The 26,893-nt window shown below is 31.7% G+C and overlaps 2 protein-coding genes across 14 annotated transcripts in view; both read right to left on the minus strand.

The window, feature by feature from the left end:
- Positions 1–1,355, minus strand: part of LOC106687824 (otoferlin) — a 121,514-nt gene extending 120,159 nt beyond the window's left edge. For all 13 annotated transcript variants that reach the window (XR_010844706.1, XR_010844705.1, XR_001344230.2 and 10 more), the window contains exon 1: positions 1,060–1,355. Coding sequence is in view for 9 of the 13 variants with exons in the window: in XM_067052044.1 (XP_066908145.1) it covers positions 1,060–1,257 (198 nt within the window). In the remaining 4 variants the exon portion in view is untranslated. The remainder of the gene's footprint in view (positions 1–1,059) is intronic.
- Positions 1,356–3,576: 2,221 nt separating this feature from the next.
- LOC106687827 (ABC transporter F family member 4) overlaps positions 3,577–26,893 on the minus strand; it is a 30,365-nt gene continuing 7,048 nt past the window's right edge. Inside the window, exons 2-4 of the mRNA XM_014431958.3 lie at positions 15,987–18,144; positions 5,815–5,992; positions 3,577–4,916 (exon numbers count right to left, since the gene is read on the minus strand). Coding sequence (XP_014287444.1) covers positions 4,554–4,916; positions 5,815–5,992; positions 15,987–18,144 — 2,699 coding nt within the window. The 3' untranslated portion in view covers positions 3,577–4,553. The remainder of the gene's footprint in view (positions 4,917–5,814; positions 5,993–15,986; positions 18,145–26,893) is intronic.

Consider the following 26,893-nt stretch of genomic DNA (forward strand, 5'->3'; position numbering starts at 1 on the left):
ATAAAATTTGCTGAATTTTGGATTTGAAAATGATTGAATATTATGAAAACTCTCTTTATTTGTAAATAAAGAGAGTTAGAAAACCGTTCAACCTAATTAAAAACAAACTTTGTAAATTTTTCGTACAAAACATTTATCATACTGTAACAGTGGCGATAGTTTTCATTTATCATAATACATTAATCGCATACAAATAGAAAGTGAGCTAAATGGCTATTATTTAAAAAAATATCTTCAAAATGAGTCGTAAATCACAAAAAAAACAAAAAAATGACCGAACTTGTTGAACAACTATTGGGCTACTAATACATCAGTAGAATTTTGGGATTATCTCACTCGACTGTACAATGCATCATTAAAAACTTTAAAACCGGATACTGGGCTTTACTTTGCTACTTTCAAAGACATTTCCTACGATATGACCCACAAAAATGAAGGTGGCTCGTAAATAGGCAGGGGGTGAACCGTCCGAAAGATGTTAATAAAAAATACTAATTTTTATTCTTTGTAACCAACTTCATGGAGCTGATATTATATTCCCACCCTTTTATGACGCGATGTCTTAGGTAAGCTTACAATCTGTCATTTCGGGATTTTCGGGTGCTTGTTGCACGATTTCACGTTATTGTGATTGGGCGTTTTCTGTTCATGAGTTTTTTCGTGTTAAAAGTTTTTAATCATGCATTGGGCGCTAGTGAGATGACATAGTAGCTAGTGATTTACGGTCAACTATATATACATATTAATTTCATTTTTTGTTGACCCTTCGAACAAGGTAACATTTTAAATGTACTGCATGAGATCTAAAACAAAAAAGAACCATGACCTGATGGTATCAACCGAGAAATCCTCTAGATTTACCTGTACACCAAAGCCAACCTCCTATTACCACTGTTTCTTAAAATATAGGAGAAAGAAGAAATTCTTACTGATTAGAGAAAGGGAATGATTGTTTATGCTTCCAACATAGAAGATACAACCCACTCTCCTCCTGTTAGGGGGTCGTTGTCGTTATAAGATTGCCTGCTGCTTAGAAAATTAAAACAGAATGTTACCTACCTCGTTGTAGTAAGGACGCTCGGAGCTTTCTTTAACTCTTCCGAACTTCCTTTCTTTTCCGAATTTCACTTGCACTCGTGTCTGCAGATTTACCCATGATACTTGATTAGCCTCCAATACCCCAACATTTATTTTGTACAAGCTCGTAGGGCTTTCATATTTTTCAAATGCTTCATCTGGTAGTAATTCGGTGATCATATTTCTTGTCGTTTAATAGCTATGTAGTTTATTTCTCTTACTTTTTTTTTAGCACTGATTGTTTATATAAAAAAATGAGCAACTTAATTATTATTATTATTAAAAATGATCATAAATGTTTATTTATAAAATTCTTTGAACAGCTGGTAATACTGTAATAAATTAATCATAATAATATAGCATACTCATTATAATATAACCAGACAACGGGGATTGAACCTAACTGACAACAATATAACCTAATCCAACAAATCAAATCTGTCGGAGTAAATGAATTCTAAAAACAACATGTTTGGCTACCAAACTGGTAATTGCATGCTCAGTAGGTTTTTTCTATTCCAAAACCTGTCATGCACCTGCCAGTTTGATGACACTCAAAAGTGGTTGTTAAAACAAGACTTGTACTCTTAGTGATAGTTTTGATGCTATTTGGTCTTTCGGTATACGTGGATATCCGAATGATGAAATTTTACTAAACGAATGATGCTCTGGTGTATCCTATCTTCGCGAAATAGTTAGCTCATTAGTCTGTTGAGTTCTGTCTTTTAAGTCTAATATTTTGGTTCCAGGTGAGTCTTTTGTCTAAGATGAATCCAAAATATCGCACTGTGTCGGATCTGGGTAGAGGAATATTATTAAAAGTAACAGGTGAATAAAAGCTGCGGCGGAGAGTAAAAGTCACATGAGAGTTAGGAGCGGAGGGCAAGGTTTGAGGTTATATGGACTTGAGCTTGAAATGCAATCCGGCATGCCATACTCGGTCAAAAGCTTGCGCTATGTCCAGAAAGGCACCCGAGCAGTATATTTTCTTTTCAAGAGCTGAAGAGACATAGTCAACGACTCTGAGGCTTTGTTGAACTGTGGAGTGTCTAGGGCGGAATCCAAATTGATGTGCGGGAAAACTCTGTGATTTAACTATGGATAGAATACGTTTTAGGAAGATTTTTTCAAAAAATTTCGAGAGAATTGGAAGTTAGGTAATAGCTCTATAGGAAGCAGGATTATTTGGAGATTTTACTTATTTTGGAAAGAGAATTATAACGGAGTGTTTCCGCAGGACTGGAAAGTGGGTTGTTCTAAGGATACATTTATAGAGATATGTAAGGAATATTATAGCTTTGGGAGGAAGTTGGTGAAGGATTTGAGCAGTCAGAAGATCATATTCTGGATATTTACGAGGAGTTAGCTTCTTTAGTTGATATTTGATCTCAGAAGGAGTGACTGCTTTAGGAGGTAAGGAGAGTGGGATTGGTGACGATAGTTATTTTTCAATTGTTTCGGTTTAGTCGGGATGAAGTTCAAGTTGAGGAGTGAATGTGTGAGAAAGGTAAATGGCTAGTTCTTCGGCTTTATATTTGTCGGATGCTGCACATGTGCTATCATCTCGTCGGAGGAGGTGGGAAATGTGTTTGGATTTTAGGATTTTTTTGTTCATGTTCCAGAGGGAAATGTCGTGAGTAAAAATGGAAGAGAGGTAGGAATTGAAGGACTCGGATCGATGGTTGGCCAATTCTCTCTTTACTACTTTGCTGTAATAATTATGTAACCGAAGATCAAAAGGATGTCTAATCTGTTGTCATAATATTCTGTATCGGCGCTTGGTGGGGATGAGGTCTTTGATAAGTTGTGGTAGAGGATTTGTGTTGGATTTTTTTGGGACATTGTTTGGTAAGGAGGCAGAGTTATGGGAAAGAGAGAAGTTTGAATCGATAAGACTGTGGTTTGTAGGCAATTGCGGACTTGTAGAAAAACTAAGTGATGTGAAAGTGATCGATGGTTAATGACAGCAGTGCCACCATGTGCTGTTCCGTCTGGGTGATGGGTCCGATAGATTTGGTACTGAGGTATATTGATTAGTCGTCTACTGGTAAGTCGACTTTCAGTTATTAAAGCTACGTCAATATTTTTGTCATGTAATAAGGCTGTTAGTTCGTTCACGTGGTTTTGAACACTCTTCGCATTCCAAAAGACAATAGAAAGGGTTTTTGTCGGTGACATTTTATACAAAATTTGTAAGTAACGAGATAAGCGGAGTAAGAAGAGATCTAAATTCGGATAGGAAGAAGTGAGGAGGTTTATGATATCAGTGGCATTAGGAGGAGGGGAATACAGGGTATCTGATGATAGGCTTTTAGGAAATGGATGAAGTTTGGTGAAGAGAGGTATGGGTTGGAACAATTGAAATAAGAAGATTTCTATCCTTAAACTAAAACTCTCATCTCAAAATAAATAGACAAATTGCAAAAACATTGTTTATATTTTTCTAGAATAGAATAATATAACATATTTTAGTTTGGTAATATACATAGATTGTAATATCATAACTATACATTCGTTCAGTTGATTAAAAAACAAAAGAATAGAAAAATCTAAAATTAAATAACATAAAAGTCAAGTCTTTTCAGTGGAGCCTTAAATGTATGTGACTATTACATAACCGAATACAATACTTTACATAGCACTAATATTTATGTTATAATAAATATTTTCACAATAAATTCATTTTGTATATACATTTATGTAATTTATTTCCCTGTAATAAGTTTTTCTTAAAAGAGAAAATACATTTCGTCGTTAAATAATTGTTTATAGAAAAATTCTGAATTATTTCTAAGTTCAATCAATGATTGTATAATTAATTAGTATGATAAAAACACATTATCGAGTTAAGAGCTATTTCTAAGTCAAGAGTTATAAATCAAGACCATATTTGATTTTTATGTAAAACCACAATGGTTAAGTCTGGCCGTGCCAAATTCCTGAAAGAACATGGAAAGTATCGAACAATAACTTTAATTCACTTATAAAGTGTTTTAGCTACCATGAAGAGCTTCTATTGTATTATTGACTCAGTTTTTAGTCATTTTTATTTTTTATGTTTTATATGGTTATTAATTTCATCAAAAGTTTTTTTTTTAATTATCATTTCAAACCTGATCCTTTATGCATAAGATTTTTTTATATTTATAATTAATGTTTTTCTTTACATAGTCTGATATAAGATCCAATTTTCACGGTGGGTAAATTCAAATTATGTTTAAACTCTTTGTGTAATCTTTCTTTACTTCTTAAAATATCATCTCTTCGTTCATTTTATTTTATTTTTAAATCATTATATTCAAATAATTTTATCTTTTTTAACCTAATATCATAACCACATTAATTTTCGTTAAATATTAACGATTAATAACCATCATTTCATCAATGAATTTTCTTTGACTTTGGTAAGACCATGGCATCTCCATAATGCCAATCATCATACATAGGAACTCAGTACTAGTGGCTAATGCACCCGATCAAAGATGCCTAGAACGGATTCTGACGAAGCGGGGTGTTCTGGCCTTCCTCAGGAACCAGGTCTCAGTTTGGTCGATCGGAGGAGGCTTGAGGTACGTGAGAGCGGTTGCCTCCCTGGCGGCCATTAGTATCTTCCAGGGCACCTTCTTGGGAGCTTCCGTCTGGGCATCGTCAGCTTTGATCGCAGAGGAAGGTGTGGAAACGTGGACCTGCAGCGTGGGGCTGACCACCTTGGCGATTATTGAACCTCCCGGCTTGATGATCCCGATGGCTGCAATGGTGGCGGGTCGGAAGGTTGAGGTTGTGGTTGGAGCGGTGGGGCTCAACCCGAAGTGCACGGGGCGGGCTCTGGTGAAGCTCACCTGGGAAAAGATGAAACTAATGATCATGGATATTAGGATCGTGAAAATCTGCAATCACCTGGTTTGCAAAAAATATGTGATATGTATAAGATGTATATTTAATTTTAATGTTGTTATTTACTCTTCAGAAACTTAAATAATAATAGAATTTCAAGTGAACTGTAAAAATTATTTTGAGCATGGTACAATTGTGTCGAAGACGGCTCCGTCGTCCAGTGCTCTGTCATTTACTCTTCAAATCTACACGATTGTACTTCGAGCTCTCCGCAGACTCACCTCAGAATACCAGGTTTCTCTCCAGTTCTTGCGATCCTTGCTTATAGATTTCTGGTCATTGGACAAACAGGAATAAACAAATCATTTAGTTAGTCCTTTTTTCAAAACTTCTCTGAGGATCTAAAATTGCCTAGTGAATGGAGTTAAGGAACCGTAGAAACGAGAATATAAACGGTGGGAACTTACTGATGTGCTGTGTAAAAAATGGTGAGGAAAATATCATTATTTTAGTTTATTTTTAATTACCTGTTTGCTCATTCAGAGAACAAGAATATAACCTCAAATTAGTACAATTAATTTCAAATTTCGTGCCTCAGTGGAATTCTAATATTGAAGTAATGGCAATTTCTTCTTTTACTTCCTCTATTTGGTTTTTGAAAAAAAAATTATTTACTACTAGGGATCAAAAAATCCGTTTTCTTGACTTCATGCGTATGACCTGAACTATTATTATTTAACACTCTATTAAAACCAATTAAATAAAAAATAAGAAGGCAAATACCGAATGAAATTCAAGGTAACTCTGACCTAATCATTTGAAAGTCATTCACTGTAACAAATAATTAAACAATTGGCCAATCTTACTTTCTAAAAAAGTAATAAGCAAATAATAAATGGTTACCACATCTCCTGGCTGTAAAGTGTTCGGCTTGGCGGTCCCCAAAGGAGTTTTTAATCTTTTTTGGTCCTCAGGGTCTTCATTCTTTTTTCCACCACTGTCATCGCATTTAGTCGTAGCCGTCTGTGGTGTTGTGTTAGAAATAACAGCTACTGGCGATTTCGTTGTCTTAACATCATTCCTAAAAGAGGACAAAAGATAAACATATAAATTAAATATTGCCTATTAGTTCATTTAAATTAAGATCATATCCTTAGATAAACCAGTTAGTTAATTCTAAAAATTGGAATTAATGATGGAATACTGAAGGATTATTTCTCGTCAAATCATTAATTTCACAAGAGGACCCTAATATATTATCAATCAGAAAAGTTAAAATAAATCAATGCGCGATCGTAAAATCGATAGCATTTTCATTTTTTACTCGTCTGATTCGTTCATTCATCCTCCCCATACGTTACAAATCAAAAATGGTAAAAAAAAAATTAATTTTCATTCGAATAATATTGTATTCGATTGAAATGATATTTCAAATATTCGAAAACAAACGTATTTGGATTTTTTAGTCGTATTTTTATTCGAATAAAAATGTATTCGTCTCTCGTTAATCGAATACAAACTTCGGATAAAAACGTATTCGTCTCTCGTCAATCGAATACAAACTTCGAATAAAAATGTAGTCGTCTCTCATCAATCGAATATAAACTTCAAATAAAAATTTATTCGTCTCTCTTCAATCGAATACAAACTTCAAATGTTTTTAATTTTAAATTATATACTAAATTAACTCTTTATACTGTAACATACACTGAGGATGGCAAACTAACTGGTATTGTAGACAATTAAGAAAGGATCTTATGCTTTTTCTATCTCGGCAGTTAACTAGCTTTTTTAATTCCATTTTTTATTTTATTTCTATCACAATCATAAAATTATCCTGCTGACGTTTCGGAACGTCTGTCAATTCCCGTAGAACAATTCTAAAATAGTCAAACCTCCAAACGCAATTATTGCTACTTTAAGCATATATCCGTCAGCTACCAATTATCTAATTTAAAAAATACATATTTTCGAAAATTTATATATTGAGAAGATTACTTGTTCTCAAAAAGACTACAAAATGTTTTAAATTAAGTAAGATATGTATTCGATACCGTATAAGGTACTAGACGTTTTGAAAACATCGGTTTTACTTGGTTTATTTTAATTATCTCGGAAACAAGTTATCATTAACAATCTGTGAAATTGGACATAATCTATTTTATTAATCTCATAAGTGCATTAAAAATCTTTTATTCTAGGTAACAGTTTTCCAGTACGTATGAAAACTACCCATCTAGTAAAATTTTTATTTACACAAAACTACCTTATAATTTTCGAAAAACTAACTTTTACAAGCTAGTTCCATCCTTGAGCTCCGTCTTGTAAAGAAATGCAGTATACATAGGTAGCAACTAGAAGAAGGTGAAAACAATGTTTAACATCTTTATTTGTGTGTTGGCAACTGATTCGATTTCCAACGCGGCTTGGACAAGCGTGAACAAAATCTGTCACGCTCGTTACAAAGACCCGAAGGTATTGTGTGGAGGCAAACAAGGCCTGCGCACGCGTTTCTTCATTATCTGTTCCTTCCGATTCCTCCACCGTGTCTTACGTCCACAATACAAAACTGTTTTTTCATCGGCTTGCGAACTTTCAGATTTTTGTTTGTTATACAACTAACTTATCTTTGGAATCATGAGAATATATTTTTTATTTAATATAGAGGGTGACAAAGTTCTATCTTTAATTACTTTCTTTTCTTCTCAAATTGCCAATGCCTTTTTATAGTATGCTTGGCTAGCCACATTACATTGTAACAACGGACATTATTCTTGAAGAAATTACACATGCTATGCTTTAATTCAAGACCTAATTCTTACTTTTAGATTTAGATTTTTTTTTTGTTTGTTTTTTAACGTTTGTTTGGTAATAAATAACTTAAACTATGAGTTATACCTCTCTATATGAGTTATATCTCTAAACATGTAATATTATTGAATAAACTTATGTGATTAATTATAAAATTAAAGTACCACATGCTTCTGTTTTTACAGTTGTATTTTTATAATTCAATTTGTTTACGGGAGCAATTAACTAATGTGTTAATGTGTTTATAAAGATAATTGTTACAGAATTCGGAGATCACGTTGATATCTATCTGGATATCCTTTGACGTTAAATGTAAGATTTTAACGTCTCAACGAGCTGAACGTAAATGCAATCTGGTGACAGATAAACTTTAATCTAACAAGATCAAGATGATTTCTCCATCTTTCTTTTCCTTTTTCACTGCAATGAAGGGAAAACATTCTTAGAAGAAGAATTTCTTTCAAACATAGTCAATTCAGCTAACTGTACGCTTTCTTAATCTCCAGTCAATTAAACAATTTTTCATTGTACCTAGGTTACGGTATTAACGATAACAAGTTATTGAGTAGTATCTGGAGCGATAAATAAAAATGTAGTTTTTTACAAAGTGACTATAAAATTACCTTAATTTTCTCCATGAAGATATATTGATTGGCTTGATTTATCAAGTTATGTATTGCAATTTTACTCCTAGTGTTTAATTCATTTTTCTATTCTGGACCCCGAAACGGTGACAAAAGTTAAACCATCATAAATCGTATATTTTTCCTGACGATTTCTCATTCGAAGACTTATTTGTATATACTTAAATAGGGTACTGGGCGATATTAACGAATGGGAGGATGGCGCTTGGCCGTCTACATTAAAACATAATGGCAAAAATTTGCTCTGCTTTTATAGATGGAATAAGTAGAATATAGTATTATTTAATACCAATGGACTTATCCCTAATATTCATCATTATGGTTAAGTATCCAGACTAACTTTCAGAGCCGCCATCAGTTGACCACTGTCCCAGAGCGTCCGGTTTGGAACGTTGTGGGTTCGATTCTCACCTGGGGCAGTTAATATTTATTTCACGGTGGTCCCAAGAAATGAATCTTGACACTCCCACCTCTCTTAATACGCGGTGGCAACTATTGTAACCGCCAGGGGTTGGTAATGTGGGTCTCCTGATCCGTTTTACCAACCCCTGGAAATGGATCAGGAGACCCACTTGCCGGACTAGTTCCCCCACTAGATAACAATACCAATAGCTTATACAACTTTTACCGCCTCTCCTCAATAATTCCTTTAATTTGCTCCTGTTAAAGAGCTCCTTTATTTATTTAATCCAGCCCTGTTTGTTCAGGAGACCTGGTCCACCCAGCCTCATAAAGTAGGTATCCTTAGTTGGGCAAAAATCTGGTGGTCGAGCGTGATTCTGACAAAACCACCTCCTTGCACTACCGTTGGTCTAGTAACAGTACTTCCTTACAAAGTACTGCACCTCTAACCCCTTATGGGTTTTAGTGAATTTATTTTTATTTTTAATTTGTTGTGGAAACAACAAAGTTTAGTGGACGAACCTTGTTCAATATCTTCTGTAGTGAGTAAAACACAACCTATTTCGACGATTTTCTGACTACTAATTTTCCCGCTATTTCAATAAAAAGAGTTTATTTTATTTTCTCACTACTAATAAGTAATAAAATATTATTTTCTCACTAAGTAAAGAAAGCTTTGTTTTCATTTATAAAAAAAAATTAATGTCCTGAAAACCGAAAATTTTCACTCACACTTTATATTTTTAATGTCAAGCTTAAATTATCCCCGAAGTCCCATATCAGTTTTATCACATTCCATCCACTAGTTTCACTTCACGTAAACGTATTTTCTTTGGCTTATCAATATTTCGAAATGGCGCTTCCGACTTGGCCCAGATTTGGAGGAAAGTTGAGTATTGGTGTTGACATGGTATAGCGTACATTTCATAAGATCCTATCGACTGGTTTCACTTACCCATGTGTAGGTGTATCCTTTTCGGATACATCTATATTTCATCATAGGCTCTTCCTGTTGATGTCCCTATCAAACGACTGGTCACTAAACTTGAAATATAGGTAATTTATACCTAACTAATATAAATGTCCTAACTAATATAATAAAATTAACCTTTATAATATAAATGTCCAGGAAAAGAGATAATATTGATGAAACGCAATTTCAACTGTAGAAAAAAGATATGTTAAAAAAGAAAAAAAAATGTAAATAATGAGATAAAAACTTTTTATCTTATTATTTACTATATCTTGAGATGTACGGTAGTTTCTTACCCTTAATGTGATTCTGAAAAATTTCAAATCCGAGTTTTCAACGGTAATGCACGTATAAATGTCTCCAGAGCCTAAATAACCTAGTCTCTCAAAATGGTCTCTGTGTGTATCTGTCTGTGCTGTGTGTGTATTTGCATATCCGAACTGGCTAGTTCAGAAACGGAAAGTTATGCGTAATTTGCTTATTTAAGTACATGCCTGGGATGTTACAGCACCTTCTTAGTGAAAATCAGCACACCGCAAATTCAACTTTATATCACAAATTTTACACTTTTGTTACCATTTTCTCAACTCATCAAATAAATGTAAAAAATTTTTTTTATTACAGCTAAGTTTAATATATAATGAGATAATCTGACCTGGTTTAAACACCGAAGTTTCATTTGAAGTACCTTTGATTATGTTTATTTCACATAGTTCAAAATATGAAAGAAATTGATGACTATCTAAAGGAAAAAATAAAAGGTTTCTTGTCTCCATTGTTATTACAATTATTATATTCCTATATAGAATTGCTTAAGTATGAATCTAGTGTGGACCAGTACTACAGTACCAATACATGTTTTCGGTAGGCCTTAAATTGATTTCTACTTAAAGCAGAATCGTAAGTTAAGTTATGTGATGTGGACATCGTACCATACTTTTTATTTTTATATATTTGTTTAACATGAGTTGATCGGAAAATTTAGAAAGCTACAAAATGTTGAATTGAGAGAAATGGAGCCGGTAAATATAATTGAAGTTGATGATTCCTTATTAATCTTAACAATTAATGATGATGTCATATCTTTCTACAATATGAAAAAAATAATGAATAATAATGAAAAATTACCTTAAAGGAACTAGGTAATAATTCTGTTGTTATAAAAAATATAATAGATAATAAAATAAATAATAGAACCAATAGAATTAGTCTCATCCGTCAAAAAGTATCTTATGTCAAGTTGAAGAAGCGCTTTCCCCCATCACAGATTTATAATGCAAAGTTTCTAAGCTATCTGTTATTTATATTTCACAATATTTTTCATGGTTATTGAGGAGAAAAATTGTTTAGAATTTGTATTCTAATATAAATATACTTAAATCGTCTACTTAAGCCTAGTTTATGTATTTTTAAAAACACTTTAAGAAAATGTATTGTTTTTATATAACTATATTTAAAAAACTATCTTAGACTACTTTAAATATGTATAAAATAACGTTAAGGGAAATGGGTTTTAATGAAACTATTTGTTAACAAGCACTGATTCAATCTCAAATGATTCCCGCTCAAAATGTTTTTGATTTTTTTTTTAATGTTTAACAAGCAATTTTTCTCTACTTTTTTTGTATTGGTATTAAAAAACTCGATATCATTTAATATTTTTAACAAAAAAGAGCAATCAGTTTAGTTTGAGTTTACTTACTATTAGTTAATAAAAAAAATATTTTTAGATTAATTATTTTATATTTTCTTGTTTGAGAGTGGTTTAGTTTATTCTTAAATAAAACAAATTTGATCCTTTTTTTCTATCAACTTTATTCTTTACACCTTTTCCAACGTTTCGACCCTCAGGTCATTTTCGACATTGATGTCATTTTCTTTTTTCAAATCTTGAAAACGCAGGCTTTGTCCCATATAACCTTTTCTAAATAACTTTTTCCTAGATTTAAACCTTTTTTAAAAACTTTTCTTCTTTCTTTCATTCACTTTGCCAGCTGTTTTAAGTTGCAAAGTGAGTGACGGAAGGAAGAAAAGTTTTTAAAAAAAGGTTTAAATCTAGGAAAAAGTTATTTAGATAAGGTTATATGGGACAAACGCAATTAGCCTGCGTTTTTAAGATTTGAAAAAAGAAAATTACATCAATATGAAGGTATCCTTGAAAATTACCTGAGGATCGAAACGTCGAAAAAGGTGTAAAGAATAAAGTTGAGAGAAAAAAGGATTAAATTTTTTTTATTTAAAAATAAAATTTTTTTTTTAAATATAACTTTTTAATGATAATTTTTTACCAAAATAGTCTTTACCAATATACTCTTTTTTTTATAAAAAGCTTTTATTGAAAATAATCCAATTTCTCACACTTAAAGGTAATGAGTATTAATGATATAAGTACGTAAAAAAAAAAAAATAAAATAGATGTGAAATAGAATAAACAATAATAATGATAGGACAAACAAAATAATATAGTAACTTCGTAAATAAAAAAATAAAAATTAGTAATAATAAAAAGCAAAAAAATATATTAATTAGGAAAATCAAATAATAATTTAAGGTTAAATTTCTCTCTTAATTCGTTGATAAATCCACTCATTAACAGCTCTATTAAAAAGTAAATAAATATTAAACAATCACTTGACTAGTGTGTGTAAATAGGGGAGAAAAATGTAATTGTTGATAATACTGAAAGAATAGACTTCTTTATTTACTAGAATAAATCTGCAATTCCATGTATGCTGTAAATGGGATATTAAATTTCTGATGTTTTGTCGTGAAATTAACATTCATATAAAATAATTAGAAATAAAATAATGAAAAACAATATGAATGTGTCCTGTAAACAATTTTATGTTGAAATAAGTAATTTTTTTTACTTTCACTCACCAATAAAAAGAAATATGTATATATTAAGGGGAAGTTTGTTTTTGTTTATTAGGGCTTAGAGGCGTAACATCTAACAGCCATCAACCCCCATGTTTTTAATAGGCTTTAATTTACCTGGCAAACTTTCATCCCAGAAAGCCTTGTCCTGGAAAGGTATAATGGTCTTTAAAAACTTCGAATCTGATTTTTTAACGGAAAACACGTTTTAAGGTCACCTTGGTCAAAATAATCAAGTTTCGCAAAATTGTCTATGTTTATGTAAAATAGCTTTTAAGCTTGGCTCGAAAAAAAATTTTATATTAAAACTAAAATTCGTATTTAAGATAGGATATGTAGCTGAGATATTACAGCAAGTGTTTCACTTAAATTGGCTTACCGGAACTACCCCTTTAGATTATTGATTTTATAATTCATACACTTTATATTATATTTCTCGAAAACGGCTTTTTATTTAACTGTTCAGTCATGAACGATCAAATGGATTATACTCATTGAAATAGAGCTAATAGAGCTTAAATGTCGGGTTTTCTTTATTAAAATGCCTATTGTTAGTAGGAATAAAAATTGGATAAACATATGTAAGAGAGAATTTTGTGATTGACTAAATATGAAATATTTTCTCCCAAAATAAGGATACAAATTTAGATACGTAATGTAGCATTGGAAATCTAATTATTTAAGAAAAAATATATCTAAAGTCTCAGCATTAAAATTGTAAACATTCAATCTTATCTTATCTCTTATATATTTCTTATAATTTTAATAAAATTAATATAATGTTTAAAAAAGAAGCATAACAAAAACGAAATTATTTTTTTGATAAATGGAATATGGTCCGGGTGCGGTCAAAAAAACTCAATTAGTAAATGATTATACTATTTTTATTGAGCCAACGTTTCGCGCCACGTTGCAGGGCTTCGTCAGGGCTAAAAAAGATACAAACACCTGACATAGTTACAAAAAAAAAAAAGGAAAAAACTTAAGTGGAAAATAGCAGGGGTATACAATGAAAAGTAAAATATAATAAGAAAAATTAAAGGTTGTAAACAGTAAATGAAAAGGGTAATGGTAACAGATAGATAAGAGAAGAAATATTAAAGAAAGTAGAAATTAAGAGATGAAATAAGAAAAGAATAAAATCAAATTATGAGACAGAAATCATACCTGTTTTGACGGGAGTTTTTTTTTTTATTTATTTATTTTTTTTTATAATTTTGTAAATATCTCTTCTCCCCCTCTATTATGTATATTACCATTTATTGTTTATCTAATTTAATTTTTTTTTTTTTACAATGTTTACTTTAAAATTATTTTCCACTTATGTTTTTCCTATTTTTTTTTTTGTAACTATGTCAGGTGTTTGTATCTTTTTTAGCACGTGGGGCGAAACGTTGCCTCAATAAAAATAGTATAATCATTTACTATTTGAGTTTTTCTGACCGCACCGGGACCATATTCCATCCATCTATACACACGGTCAATCAATCTTCCATTTTTTTGATATGTTTTATCGACATGAAAATAGACAATATTTGGTCCATTGTGAATCTGTTGATTTTGTCCGTAATTGTAAATCTAAAATACTTATTTATTATTTTTTTTTTTTTTTACATGATCAGTTTTCCAAACTAAAGACTTTTTATATGAAGAATTTCAGTTAGTCCTGCAAGGGGGGAAAAGACGTTTAATTTATTTTCCAGTCCACTGCCTCTGCAAGGAAAATTATCTAACGATTTTCAATAGTATAACGGTACATATAGTTATCTAGCATAACCTTGGTGTATTTTTTAAAACTAAAAATATCTCAAAAAAGTCATTTATCTCATTAATTTATTATTCAGTATTTTTTAAATTAATTTATATTCTTAAAACACTAGTCATGCTTTGATCTTAACATTAATTAATACAATCCGAAACAGATCATGAAGATAGTTTCATCGTTTAAGCTCTCTCAATATGTCATAAAATATATCTGACTTTCATAAACTAAACAGGTAAAGATATCTTTGAAAAGGTTAACTTAAAAGAGCCTGAAACGAGAGTTGTCACATAGAAATTCAAAGAGATATTCCCTTTTATTTATTTCATTCCAATATTATGTAGATACATATTGGGTGCAGTATAAAATAAAATGTAGCGAGTACATTTGTGACTGTATTTCTCTAGGCTGAAATAAATAGACAAATTTTGCTTAATCATATAATGAAGCGTGGAAATATATTGTTGCTTAAGCTGTATACCTTGTAAACCCCCCAAAAAAGTGTAAAAAAATTGTAATACTAAATATGAATGAGTCGTCTGGAAAAAATTATATTTTTTTAAAATAAATAATTTAATTTCTATCCATTTTAGTCTCAACACACTTAATTTTTCTTATAAGTCTACGTTTCAGGCAATCCGGCCATCCTCAGGGACAATCTACTTGAAATTATATAATTTAAAAACTCTCAACTCCAGGCAGGCTATTCTGCCCAAGTCAAAACAACAATTTCTAACTAGTCAATATTAACATTAAAACCAAAATTAAAATCATTTATCACAGTCACTATTTGTTAAAACATTATCTCAAAAATTGTTGTGTTGAGATTAAAATGGATAGAAATTTAAAAAAAAATTACCAGTCTCAAGAAAGTCTTTAAGATTATAAATTAAAAAATTATATTGTTTTCCTACAAAACTATATTTTTGACGGGATGTCTATAAAATGAACCGTAGATTTTTGATTATTTAATTATTAGATTTTTGATTATTTAATGTCGACAAAAAAATTAAATGAACTAACACCCCATTAAAGGCACACTTAGTTCATATGTTGAAAAAAAAAGTTGCGGTCTTTCTCCGAAACAATCAAGAAACTATTTTTAGATTTGGCACCAATGTTGCAGGTCATCCCATGATGATCTTTGGAACTTGCCACACCATCCGCCATTTCTTTTAAAATTTCTATTAGATTTTTTTATGGCAAATCTCGGCCATTTATGAACATAGAGAAAAAAAAATTTCAGGTTTCACTTTCTTAATCATATTACAAAAAAAAATAAATAAATAAAAATTGAAATTTCAAACTATTGACCTTAATTTTGGTTTGTTATTCTTTGTAACCTTTAAAAAAATTAACTCATATTTTTTCAAGATATGTAGAATCACTGTCAAAATAAAATAATTAATTCAAATAATAAACCATTGTGCAAACATTTGCTGCAGTTTTTCTTATTTTCTTGCAACTATGTACTAAGAGACGATTTTATATAATTTTTCTTTTGTTCATATTCAAATAAAATAAATAATCATGAAGCATAAATAAGTAATATTAAATTATTGTTAAAATTTTAAAAAGATATATTAAGTGATCTTGTAATACTTACTCAACCTTAGGTGTCTTCAAAACAGAATCCAAATCGAAGCTATCAAACCCCATGCTACCGAAGCTCTCGTCTGAACTGGAGGACGAGGGGTGTTCAGGGTGTTCCTCAGCTGAAGGAGTGGAGCTGTCGATTTCTTCTGATTGCTTAAGTTTGTTATCTTCATAATCAAGTGGCTTAGATCCATTTTCAACATCATCATGGTTCTTGTTGGTTTCTTTTTTTTCCCCTTGGGTCCCTCCAACGATATAATAAAACGTCGCCGGCCTCTTTTTGTAATAAACTTGGGGTTTCTTAGTTGTAGTTGGTTCCTGCTCGGGCTTTGGAAATACGTCTTCATACTCAGGCTCAGGACCTGCGTTATCGTAATCTGCCATGTCATAATAATCCGTCGGTTTTTCTTCCTCTTCTTGTTCTTCTTCTCGTTCTTCTTCTCGTTCTTCTTCTCGTTCTTCTTCTTGTTCTTCTTCTCGTTCTTCTTCTCGTTCTTCTTCTTGTTCTTCTTCTCGTTCTTCTTCTTGTTCTTCTTCTACTTCTTCGTCTTCATTCGATGGTTTCTCTGGAGTTTCCCCAGATTGCTGCTCATGAGAATGATGTTCCTGGGATTGCTCTTCTTCCGATAACTGTTCACGGGAATGGTGTTCCTCGGATTGCTCTTCCTGTGACTGCTGCTCTTGGGAATGCTGCTCTTGAGAATGCTGTTCTCTTGAATCATAATCTTCATCGACGTCTTCAGGAGATTCGATGGAACTCGGTTGTATCTCATTGGTATCTTCTGATGAAGAGGCTGGTTTTCGAGTATGTTCATTTGATTCATTACTAGTCCCTTCTTCTTCAGATGAATGATAGGTTTCTTCTTCTGAATCTTCTGAAGGTGCTGATGAATCAATATTATTATTTTCCTCGGAATAATCTCTATCCTCTGTAGATTCTTCATCAGAATGAACTGCTTCACCAGAAGCAGCGTTTTGTCCTTCATCTTCTGCAGACTCTTCAGATTCTGGACCTTCTTCTTCTCTTGAATTTGACGAATTTTGTCCGCTGTTTTCTAAAGAACCATTTGGACCCTGCTCAATCAATGGTGGTCTATCTGATTCTTCCTCTGAAGGATGTTGAGTCCCTTCTTCATCAGATTCCTCTGGCTTTTCTTCTCTAGAATGTTCTTTCGATAGATTTTCATCTTCTTCAGAGTTTTCTTGATTATCTAGGTCTGATATAATTACTGGTTCTTCTTTTTCTTCATTAGATTCCTCCTCCACTGAACGATTAGGGATATGTTCTTCTTCTGAATTATCTTGATTTCCTTCTTCTTTTGAACTTTCATAATCCTCAGAGGTTTCCTCAACTGGTGCCTCTTCTTCAGACTGTGGACCTTGTGCCTCTTGAGATTTCTTGAAATTCTCACCTTCTTCTCTTGAATCATTCGTTTCCTCAGAATTTCCATTGTTTTTTTCCTCTTTATTTTCCCCAATTGGTCTATTAAGTTCTTCATTCCCTTTTATTCTAGAATTTATTTTTTCAGAGTAATATTTTGGGTACAGTTTACCTTTCAATTTAGAAAGAAGTTTTGGATCAGGATGATCTAGCTCGTTAAAACTATCAAGGAAAGCTCTATTCCGTTCTCCTGAACCACTAGAATTTTCTTGCGATGCTCCTCGACTGTTCATTGTAGTACTTTCAGGGTTATGCAAATCTTCGTAGAAAAGAGGTCCTAGTATCATTGGATCTATATCATCCTCCAGGGATAAATCCTTTCTTTCTTCACCACTATTGAGAAGTGGCCTCCGTCGACGACCCTTTGGGAAAGGTCTACGTTTTAGTGGAGGTGGTGGTATTGGTGGCGTGTCATCCTCGAGGAATCGGCCTTCTGGAGCAGGAGTAGAAGTTACTTCTACTCTTGAGATATTAGGTGTTACTAGTAATCCTACTGGTTTTGGTGGAAAACCTGGACCCAGAGAAGTTCCTTCCAAATTTGTTAGGAATGAACCTCCTCGAGGAGTGCCCTCTTTACACTTATTATTCGAGTTTTTTATTCCACAATCTAAAGGTTGGGGAGTGTTTTTAGAAACCACCGGCAATCTACGATTAACAATAATTTTTTGTCGTGAACGGGCAGCTGGGTGTTCTTCATAATCTTTGAAGGCATTTCCAATTCGTCTTTCTGAAAAAAAAATCCCAAATTAATTATCACTTAAAAAAATAATAATAATTTCTTTTGCTTTTTTTTACCTCCCTATTATTGACGGTCCAAAGTGTCGGTCAAAACATATAAATAGGCAAAATACTTCATAGGAATAGATTAAGTTTAAAATGGACGGCTTGGTTGTTTTAAATAAATTTTGATATTAATGTAAGTACTCTATATTTAATTCACGTTATTCATACAGAATTATATACAATCTTAAATAATTAACGTGCATTGTAAAATAACATCTATTGTTAGGATATTGGAACCCACATACCTGGCTAAGAGTACAAGAACTTGTAAGGCCGACAATTTGGCCAGCAATATAAACTATTGAATAGGACATCTAATCTTTTCTTCAAACAATTGTTAATGCTCCATATCATATTACGAAAAAGACACTTCATCGTGACCTTAACATCCCATTTGTTACTGACCTACTACCTAATTTCTCAAACTTCCTTTAAGACCACACCCTTCGTCCTAAACCTCTAGCACACATGACCTATCAAATTCTGATCATGTTGACAACCATCCACGAAGGTTGAAACTTCATTAGTCACGACGCCTATTGTAAATACGCTATTGAAGTAGTGGCAATAGTCAGCTTCACATCTCATGCCTGAGCCTTTGTGGCTCTAGTGCAGTGGTTTCCAATCCACTGAAGTCTACTAACCTCAAATCCGGAAAATGAACCAATGTTCGATTCGTCCCTGTATCCGACTCAGAGAAACGGGGGTGCTCCTCTCAAAATTCAAATATTTTGTGCCCCCCGCTTAGGTTGCTTAATTTTGGATCACTTTTTGTGCATTCACGTGTTTAACCCTTCAGATATCTGTCAAACTTTAGGAAAAATAATTAATAAAATAGTTCTAACAATTTGTTAAAATTTATTATTTAATATTGCATTCTGACATATATTAATAAACAATGGCAATATGGATCATAGTGCAAATTTACGCTTTTTTTACAAATATATTAGTAAAATGATAATAAAATAGCAATAGAAGAAAAGCAAATGATAAAAAAAAAAACTGTAACAAAATTAAACTTAAAGTAAAAGTAAAATAGCATCTTAAACACAATCATTCCTATTTACATTCAGCATGGGGAACTCGGAACCTGGCTCTCCCCCCCCCCCCTTATGGAGGAAATAGTAGAACTGACCATTACTAGAACTCCAATATAATTTTTTACTATAGGTCTGTACTGGACCAATGATCTTCGGGGAGCTTTGTAGTGATGGGGAATGCTGGATAGGGATTGTGCTAGAGGATTAGGGTCTTATGGAATGTGGTGAATATATTGACATTGACTCAAATTTTCCCCATCCAAAGGATTAGATGATAAAATTTGATTTGTCGAGTGCAAAAATAAGTTTGAGAGCTTCGACCTAAAAACGTGGTAGTAATAACTATTCAGTTCCGGAATTGGTTTCAAATGATAAGTAACGAAAATACATGATGAATGACTAATATTTTACTTTTATGATGCAGATGTTTTTTTGAGTGCCTTAGTAATGTCGGCGAGTGTTGTTATTCGATCTTTTAGATCGATTTTTGAAACAAGGTTGTCGTGAGTAACACCAATCGAGTTAATAAAAGGCTGTTCACAAACTTTCTCATCGCTTGAAACACCTTTTAATCGTGAAGAATTATCCTATCATGATAATAGCAATTTAGAAGATTCTCGGTTGTAGTAAAAATTTTTGAATGGAGACTCGAAAGTTTAATGTTAACTTACTTTGCCTGTACAGAGCGATAGGTTCCTTCGAATCATTTTAAATCAAGCCAAACGAGTAATAGTGGAAATTAGATAGTTTACTCTTCGTCAGTTTTAAGTCTTATCGCCGAATTGATAAGTACCTCTTCGCCAATTTTTTATCTATTATGAAATCTAGGGTTAGCGAAAGCTTATTGAATCAGCATATCATAAAAACTCTAAATCACACTTTATTTTCAACTACAATTTACAATAAAGAACAATATTTGAAGGATATATATCAATATATTGCTAACATAATTGGTATGTTTTAGGTCATAGCAAAACGTTAGTTTCATGAAACGTAAACGTATTTGCAGTTATAGCATCAATACCTTCATTAAATCTTTAGAGCCATGAAGAATCAGCATATCCAATGGGAAAATTAGATTGTCAACATTATAACCATTTTTAATTTTTGTCAAGCTATAAATAACTAATTCTTGCCCATTTTCTGCCAATAATAATGTCAGAAACCAGAAAATTGTAATAACGTACGCCTAATTCTACTAAGATCAGTACCGTTACTTGGGTTAACCGGTATTTACAGCTTAATTAGTTTTATGATAAGAAAATAACCTACACTGCTATATTCTTTTTTTATAAAAGCTTCAATGCGCAATTTAATTAAAATTCCATCTTGTACAATCTGATTTACATGTAAATTAATTATGAAGTCATCCTTGGAAATGAAGAGAAGCCCTAGTCTTCTTAAAATCTCATTTATTCACATTTGAGTGCATCCCCGAACCTCCTAAGTTCGTTCCAGGTTGAGTGAATAAAGAACAAATATGTAAGTTATAAGTAATCCGACTTGTTTACTGAGTGCAGTAGAAAAAGAATAATAGTGTTAAAAAAAATCGACGTAGTTCTGTCTCTTTTTCCTGATTACTGATATATAATCGTTCTATCGTTTTATAATTCTGGCAAAGAGAATGATCAAAGTGAGGAGAAAAGAAATGTAAATTTAATAAATCTTTAAATGTCTAACACACCATTAGTTGGGAAATACGAAATGTATATGTGTACATTTATAACAATATTGTATATTAAAAAAAATACTTTAATACTTTTTAAGTAACTAAAAGTATTTGATTGCGTAATTAGGTGCAGTTATTTTTTTTAATTATAAAATATCAAAGAAATAAATCCTTCCGTTGACTAGATATATCATTATTCGTCTAGGAATTAATAATAAGGGTTACTTTGGTACCTAAAATTGCTATCTATTTTCATTCTGCATTTATTATTGACTTCCTACTAAATTTAAGACGAATAATAATGAGTTTTTAAATATGTAAAGTTGTTATTGGTATATTCGAAACTTCTATGTATAGGCCACTACTGAATCCCTATGAACGTAAAGTATCAAGAAAAAATCTACAACTAAAAAAGTATGGTTTGTCAGATTTCGATCAAATCTACAATGAGAATAAAAAATAAATGATTTTTATTTCTTGAATAAATAAATAAAAAGCGTGAGTAGTAGAGCACCACCAGTAAGGCCGTACTTTCCTTTCGTTTCCTTTAGTTTGGGAAATAAGATAAAAAGTTAACTAATTTATTTATTAATAAATAAAAGCACAAAAAAGGGTGGTGGTGAAAGAAAGAAGTTAAAACTAAAACACACTTCTCCAACATTATATGTTATTTCAGTGGTTACGTTAGTCCAGTCCATGCCAACGTTATGTTAGTCCAGTCCATGCCAACATTATGTTAGTCCAGTGGATAAGGCAAAAGTTTAAGCTAAATATACTATATGTCTCAGGTATTCCCCAACTGTATTCTATAGAAACGAATATAAAATGCTCCCTAGCCTCATCACTCCTTACGGTAAAAAATTCTTTTAATTTCGGGGAAAATAGATCAAATTAAAAACCCTTCCTGAATTTCTGTCTAGTTATTTTCAAAAGACAATTCTTTTTCGCATTATTTAAAATGTTAAATTAGGTAATAATTTTTCTCTCTCTCATTTAGTACTTGAATGAATAGCAATAAATTAAGGGTAGAAATAGTGATGGTGAAGAGCAAACAGTTGCGCCAGTGGTTGTTCTTTCCACTTCCATTCGAGCATTTCAATTCCTTAGAAATGAATTAAGCACGGATATCATCTTTGCGTTACCCTTTCTTTCAATCCGCTATCCTTTTTCTTTTCTTTTCATTTCCTTGCCGTTACAACAACCATCTGTTTCAATAATTGATTTACGATATTTAATGTGCTATATTCATATCAGCATTAAGCACCTTATACTTATTATTTTAATTGTTACCCCACTGATAAAAAATCTGTAATTTGAATGAGTCCTTATGTTAGTTAAAAAATTGATTTAATTAATCCGTATTAAAGACATTCCAAATCATAACTCTTGAAGATTAGTTAGTACACTCTGTATATACTATTATATTTATGTAGTAAACTCTTCACATTATGAAAAGTTTTAAAGGAATATATATTGTAAAATAGTTATTACTTCTTTACTACCGACCATTGAGAAGCTTGTATTCATGCAGGAATTAAAAAAGATTATGACCTCTGAATCGAAAATTTTCACTGGCATTATGAGGTTTAGACATCTAGGAACAAATTAGATTTTTGTCTTCAAGCAGTCCAATTGGTGTTCGGGCATAGTCGATCTAACCGTTAATCTGATTTTGACGACATTTTCAGGAGTTATGTATACGGGTTGGTACCGAGTTGGTCTCGTGTCGGTTTTATCATATTCCGTTCCCTACTTTTGCTTGAGCATGCGTAAACGCATTTATTTTTTTCGGGAAACCTATATATCGACAGTAGCTCAATCCATTAGCCCCACATTTGACTTCTTAAATTCTCTTTAATAATGCACGAAAATATTTCTCTTGACACACATGTATACTACGGTAGTAAGGAAGCAAACACTAGTCGCTGGAGTGCCTTTTTTCTAAAATCTTATTTTAAAATTTTTAGGAATTTTCTTCAAAATATTGAACAAGTCCAAGTTTAAGCTGATAATGACTGCACCATTTCGTACATATATATCATTCATACTTTTCTGAATCATTATGTGAGGCTTATTTGACTTATTGAGAATATTCTAGCAAACAAATCAGTGTGACATATTGTCAATTTTATAGTTCTTATATATATATTTGTAAGTTTTTCGTGCTCAATTAATGATACTGTCAGTCAAAATGCTACTAACTTTATTTCAGATCCTATTAGCTTATACTTATCTACAGACATAACTTTTGAGTACAACTAGGAGAGTACATTGTTTGCCCTCTCGATATTATTTGGTGGAGGTTGTATCAAAGTCCTCCTATAAATTAACTGTTACCTCAGCCTTGAAACTTCTTTCCAATGCTCTGAACAAGGAATGGGAACGAGTAGTCACGAATTTTGGTCACAGTTTCCAGTTGGCTATTCATACTAGCAAACGTCACTTAATCATGACTCATATAAATCTGTCTTTACCTTTTAAGAAACATTTAAACGTACAATTTATAATTCTTCCAGGCACCTATCAACAATAATTCACACCTACCATTTCTAAATATTTCAAAATGCTGCGCAAGGGAATAATTCATCATAATTTATACCAAAACTATGTATAACGATAATTAAATTTTAAAAAATAGTGGATGAGTATAACCACTCCAACTATTGGGTAAAAAAGAAAAAAGGAGTACCATAAAAACTCATACACAATCTTCCATATTATTTCTTCTGACAAATATAATATTAAAAAAATTGAGAAAATTAATTTTAAATCTTTAGAAATTGACAAACAATTTGAAACCAGGCAACTTCAGGAAAAAAATCAGAAATACACCAAGTGTAAAAAGTATCCTGATATCTGTCAATGTTGCTATCTGCTATTGGATAGCCGTAATTCTTAATATTCTCCAAACTCCCGAATTAATAATAAGAAAATTCTTAATCCGTAATCAATTATTAGAAGTTGATACAGGAATAACTTTTATATTACTTCATTCGGATGAATTAATAGAAAGACTGCTAACAAGAGAATATTAAACTGACTATTTGTATGAAGTGGATTTCGTAGACTTCAACTAGCTTTCAATACTACTACAGTGTTTGTTGATCAAAATACAAATATTTTTATGCTATTCTTAAGTATTTAAATAGTTAATTAACGTATTCAGAGAGTTTAAAATTAAATATAAAAAACCAAAATTCAGGTTTTCACCTTCTGTTCGTTGCATTGTTGCACCTCAGGTGACCCCATAGTGCTTATTCAGTTGGTACATCAACTCGTTCGACCACATCTGCAGATATTTCAGTATCCAGTAATTTTACTAAATAATATTATGACACCAGTCCTTTCGAATGATTTTTATTATCTGAATATACATGGATAGAAAATTCATTTTTTAATAATCCTCTGTGATATTCCTTTTTTTATTAAATATATGCTGTCATTTTTATTAGAATTATATTATTTCCGGTGAATTAAGGCACTCTGTATTGAAAAAAAAATGTTTAAAGTCTGGCAAAAATGAATATTGCATATTTATTTCGTTAAATCTCTCAGAGAGATTGTTTTGGTTCGGTATCGATTCTCTTGTAGAAGTACAAAAGATCACTGAGGAATTTTTAAAAATATTTTGCGATTCCGGTGAAATTATTTTTATCAAAATCATAACCACCTTTGAGAAAATTTTAAAATAATTGGGAGCTTATTGTTAGTTTTGTACTTGATTACTTGTAAGTTATTTTTTTTTTTAATTATTTATTTAATGTAATTTACAACTGTACAAAATAATACAATAGGTAAATATGTAGTATGTTTCATGTACACTTGAAAATCTTGAGAAGGAACCACCCATTGGTGGTACTTCAAACATTAATTTAAATTAGAAGGTCCCGTCACCATCTTCTTTTCAGACGCCTCGGAGAATTATCAGGGATTGTTAAGGATGAAAGAATAAGAATTAATAATTAATAATTTTTAAACGTAAAAAATAACCGACAATCAAGTCTTTAATTTTTAATGGTTTTTAATGCTAACTAAAACCAATAAAAGTCAGCATACCAATACATCATATTTTCAATTGGTGACTCAAGTCAAATCATTTATCTACAATGAAAAAAAGCGGTTCGGTTCGGGTACAAATTTTATTACTGACAGACATGGAACAAAATTTGTTCCTTGAAATCTAAAACGTCAAATGTGAGTCAAAATTTCCGATTCTGAGTGCATAAATTTTATTTATTCTTCTGCATGAATGCAAATTTTCTACCTTAGGTAGTAAGAAAACAAAACAAAAATTCAAAAAAGTGAATCTTTAGGAAAAAATAAAAGTATTTATTATATACCTGCATTTTTAGCAATATTTATTTCGGTATTTTTTTTTTATTTCTACATGGATCAATTAAGCAATGAATTGTGATTGAAATCAATCCCACTTATCTTCTACACGCACTCAGTCAGTTCAAATTACAACCGAGCTTAGACGTTACCCCACTGCTAGTAGCCTTGCATATCGAACCCCAGTTTGGTGTTCCAATGTGATTTCGAAAATTATACTTTCCCTACAGCGACAATGAAATCGCCGCTTACTCTAAAACCCATTTATTCTCGGTAGTGAACGAGGCCCGCATTCTTTAAGGCAAGTTCTGGTTTCACTAATGTCGTCATGGCCGCCAATACGCCTTCAAAACCTGTATGTGTTCAAGCAATGTTTTATCGTACTGTAATTTAAACAAATAGCCAGTTCCTATCTAAGTTAACAAGATTTTATTTTTTTCTTACTACATTCGTAAACTATATTGACTAAAAGAATAGTGGGTAAAATCCATCCTCATTGACATAATGCTTTTCATAATAGTATCAGATATTTTAGAACATTTGCTAGAGTAATTTGTTAACAACATAACTACCGAACCTTCTAAGAGGAATACATTTTTTTTTTACTTTTTTTTTTTTAGGAAGATAGTCTGGGTGGCAATCAATAAAGGTATCAAAATAGTAGAAGAAAACTGTTAATAGAAATAAATACAAAAATATTTATTGTCCACCCATAATTTCGGTTAACAATAAATAGTTTTCTTTTTCCATTTTGATACCTTCATTGACCGCCTCCCGGACTATCTTCCTACAATCTGCTTCATACGGCCAACTACTTTCTTCCAATATGAATCTATACAAACATGGGGCCACCAAGATATACACATCTCCAAAATCGCTGACCTATTGTACAATCCGCATCGCAGGGCCCTGTTTTATAATGAAAGCTAATAGTATTAGTTCATAGTACAAGTGTAGAAACTACTATGGTAATAATATTAATACTTATTTTTTTCATGATAGGGATGACTGAGTGATATTACAGAAATTAAAAAATACTAAAGTACAAGTTACTATTGTACAAGTATGTGTAATTGAATTAAGATAAATCTACAATACTAAAAGTATTAGTTTGTTCTTTATTATGAAACAGGGCCCAAACCCAATCCCTCAAATTACTACGTTCCATCTCAACGTTCTTCTACTTTGACAACACCATCATCCTGATCTTCACTTTCTTAATCAGGTATTTCTATTCTTCCAACACCTTTCCCCAAGCTTCGCTAATATCACAGTACCCAAAATCTTCTCTGTGCTCAAATCGGAATTTCCACTCCACAAGGCAAACTTCACAAACGCAGATCTTAAACGAACCCTATCCTTTACCTTAAATTGCTGAGAAGCAGTACAAATAAATAACTTGGAGAACTAGAGGAAAAAGTAAGTTTCCCTAGTTTTAATTTTAACAAGTTATTCTTAGAAATAAAATGTTAAAGACATTAAAAATTCATGTACAAAATTTTATTAAATCACCTTGGCTAACCAATTATTATTTATATTGAGGTGTAGATAGTTGACCGTAGATTAATGATTGGAGAAGTTTGTCGGGGGGTGCGGTCAGCAAAGAACAACATAAATAAACAAAACCATATTTATAATTATGAGAGATAGTT

This window comes from Halyomorpha halys, unplaced genomic scaffold (genome assembly GCF_000696795.3).
Source record: "Halyomorpha halys isolate HHAL.00 unplaced genomic scaffold, Hhal_1.1 Scaffold1015.1, whole genome shotgun sequence".
In the NCBI taxonomy this organism is placed as follows: Eukaryota; Metazoa; Arthropoda; class Insecta; order Hemiptera; family Pentatomidae; genus Halyomorpha; species Halyomorpha halys.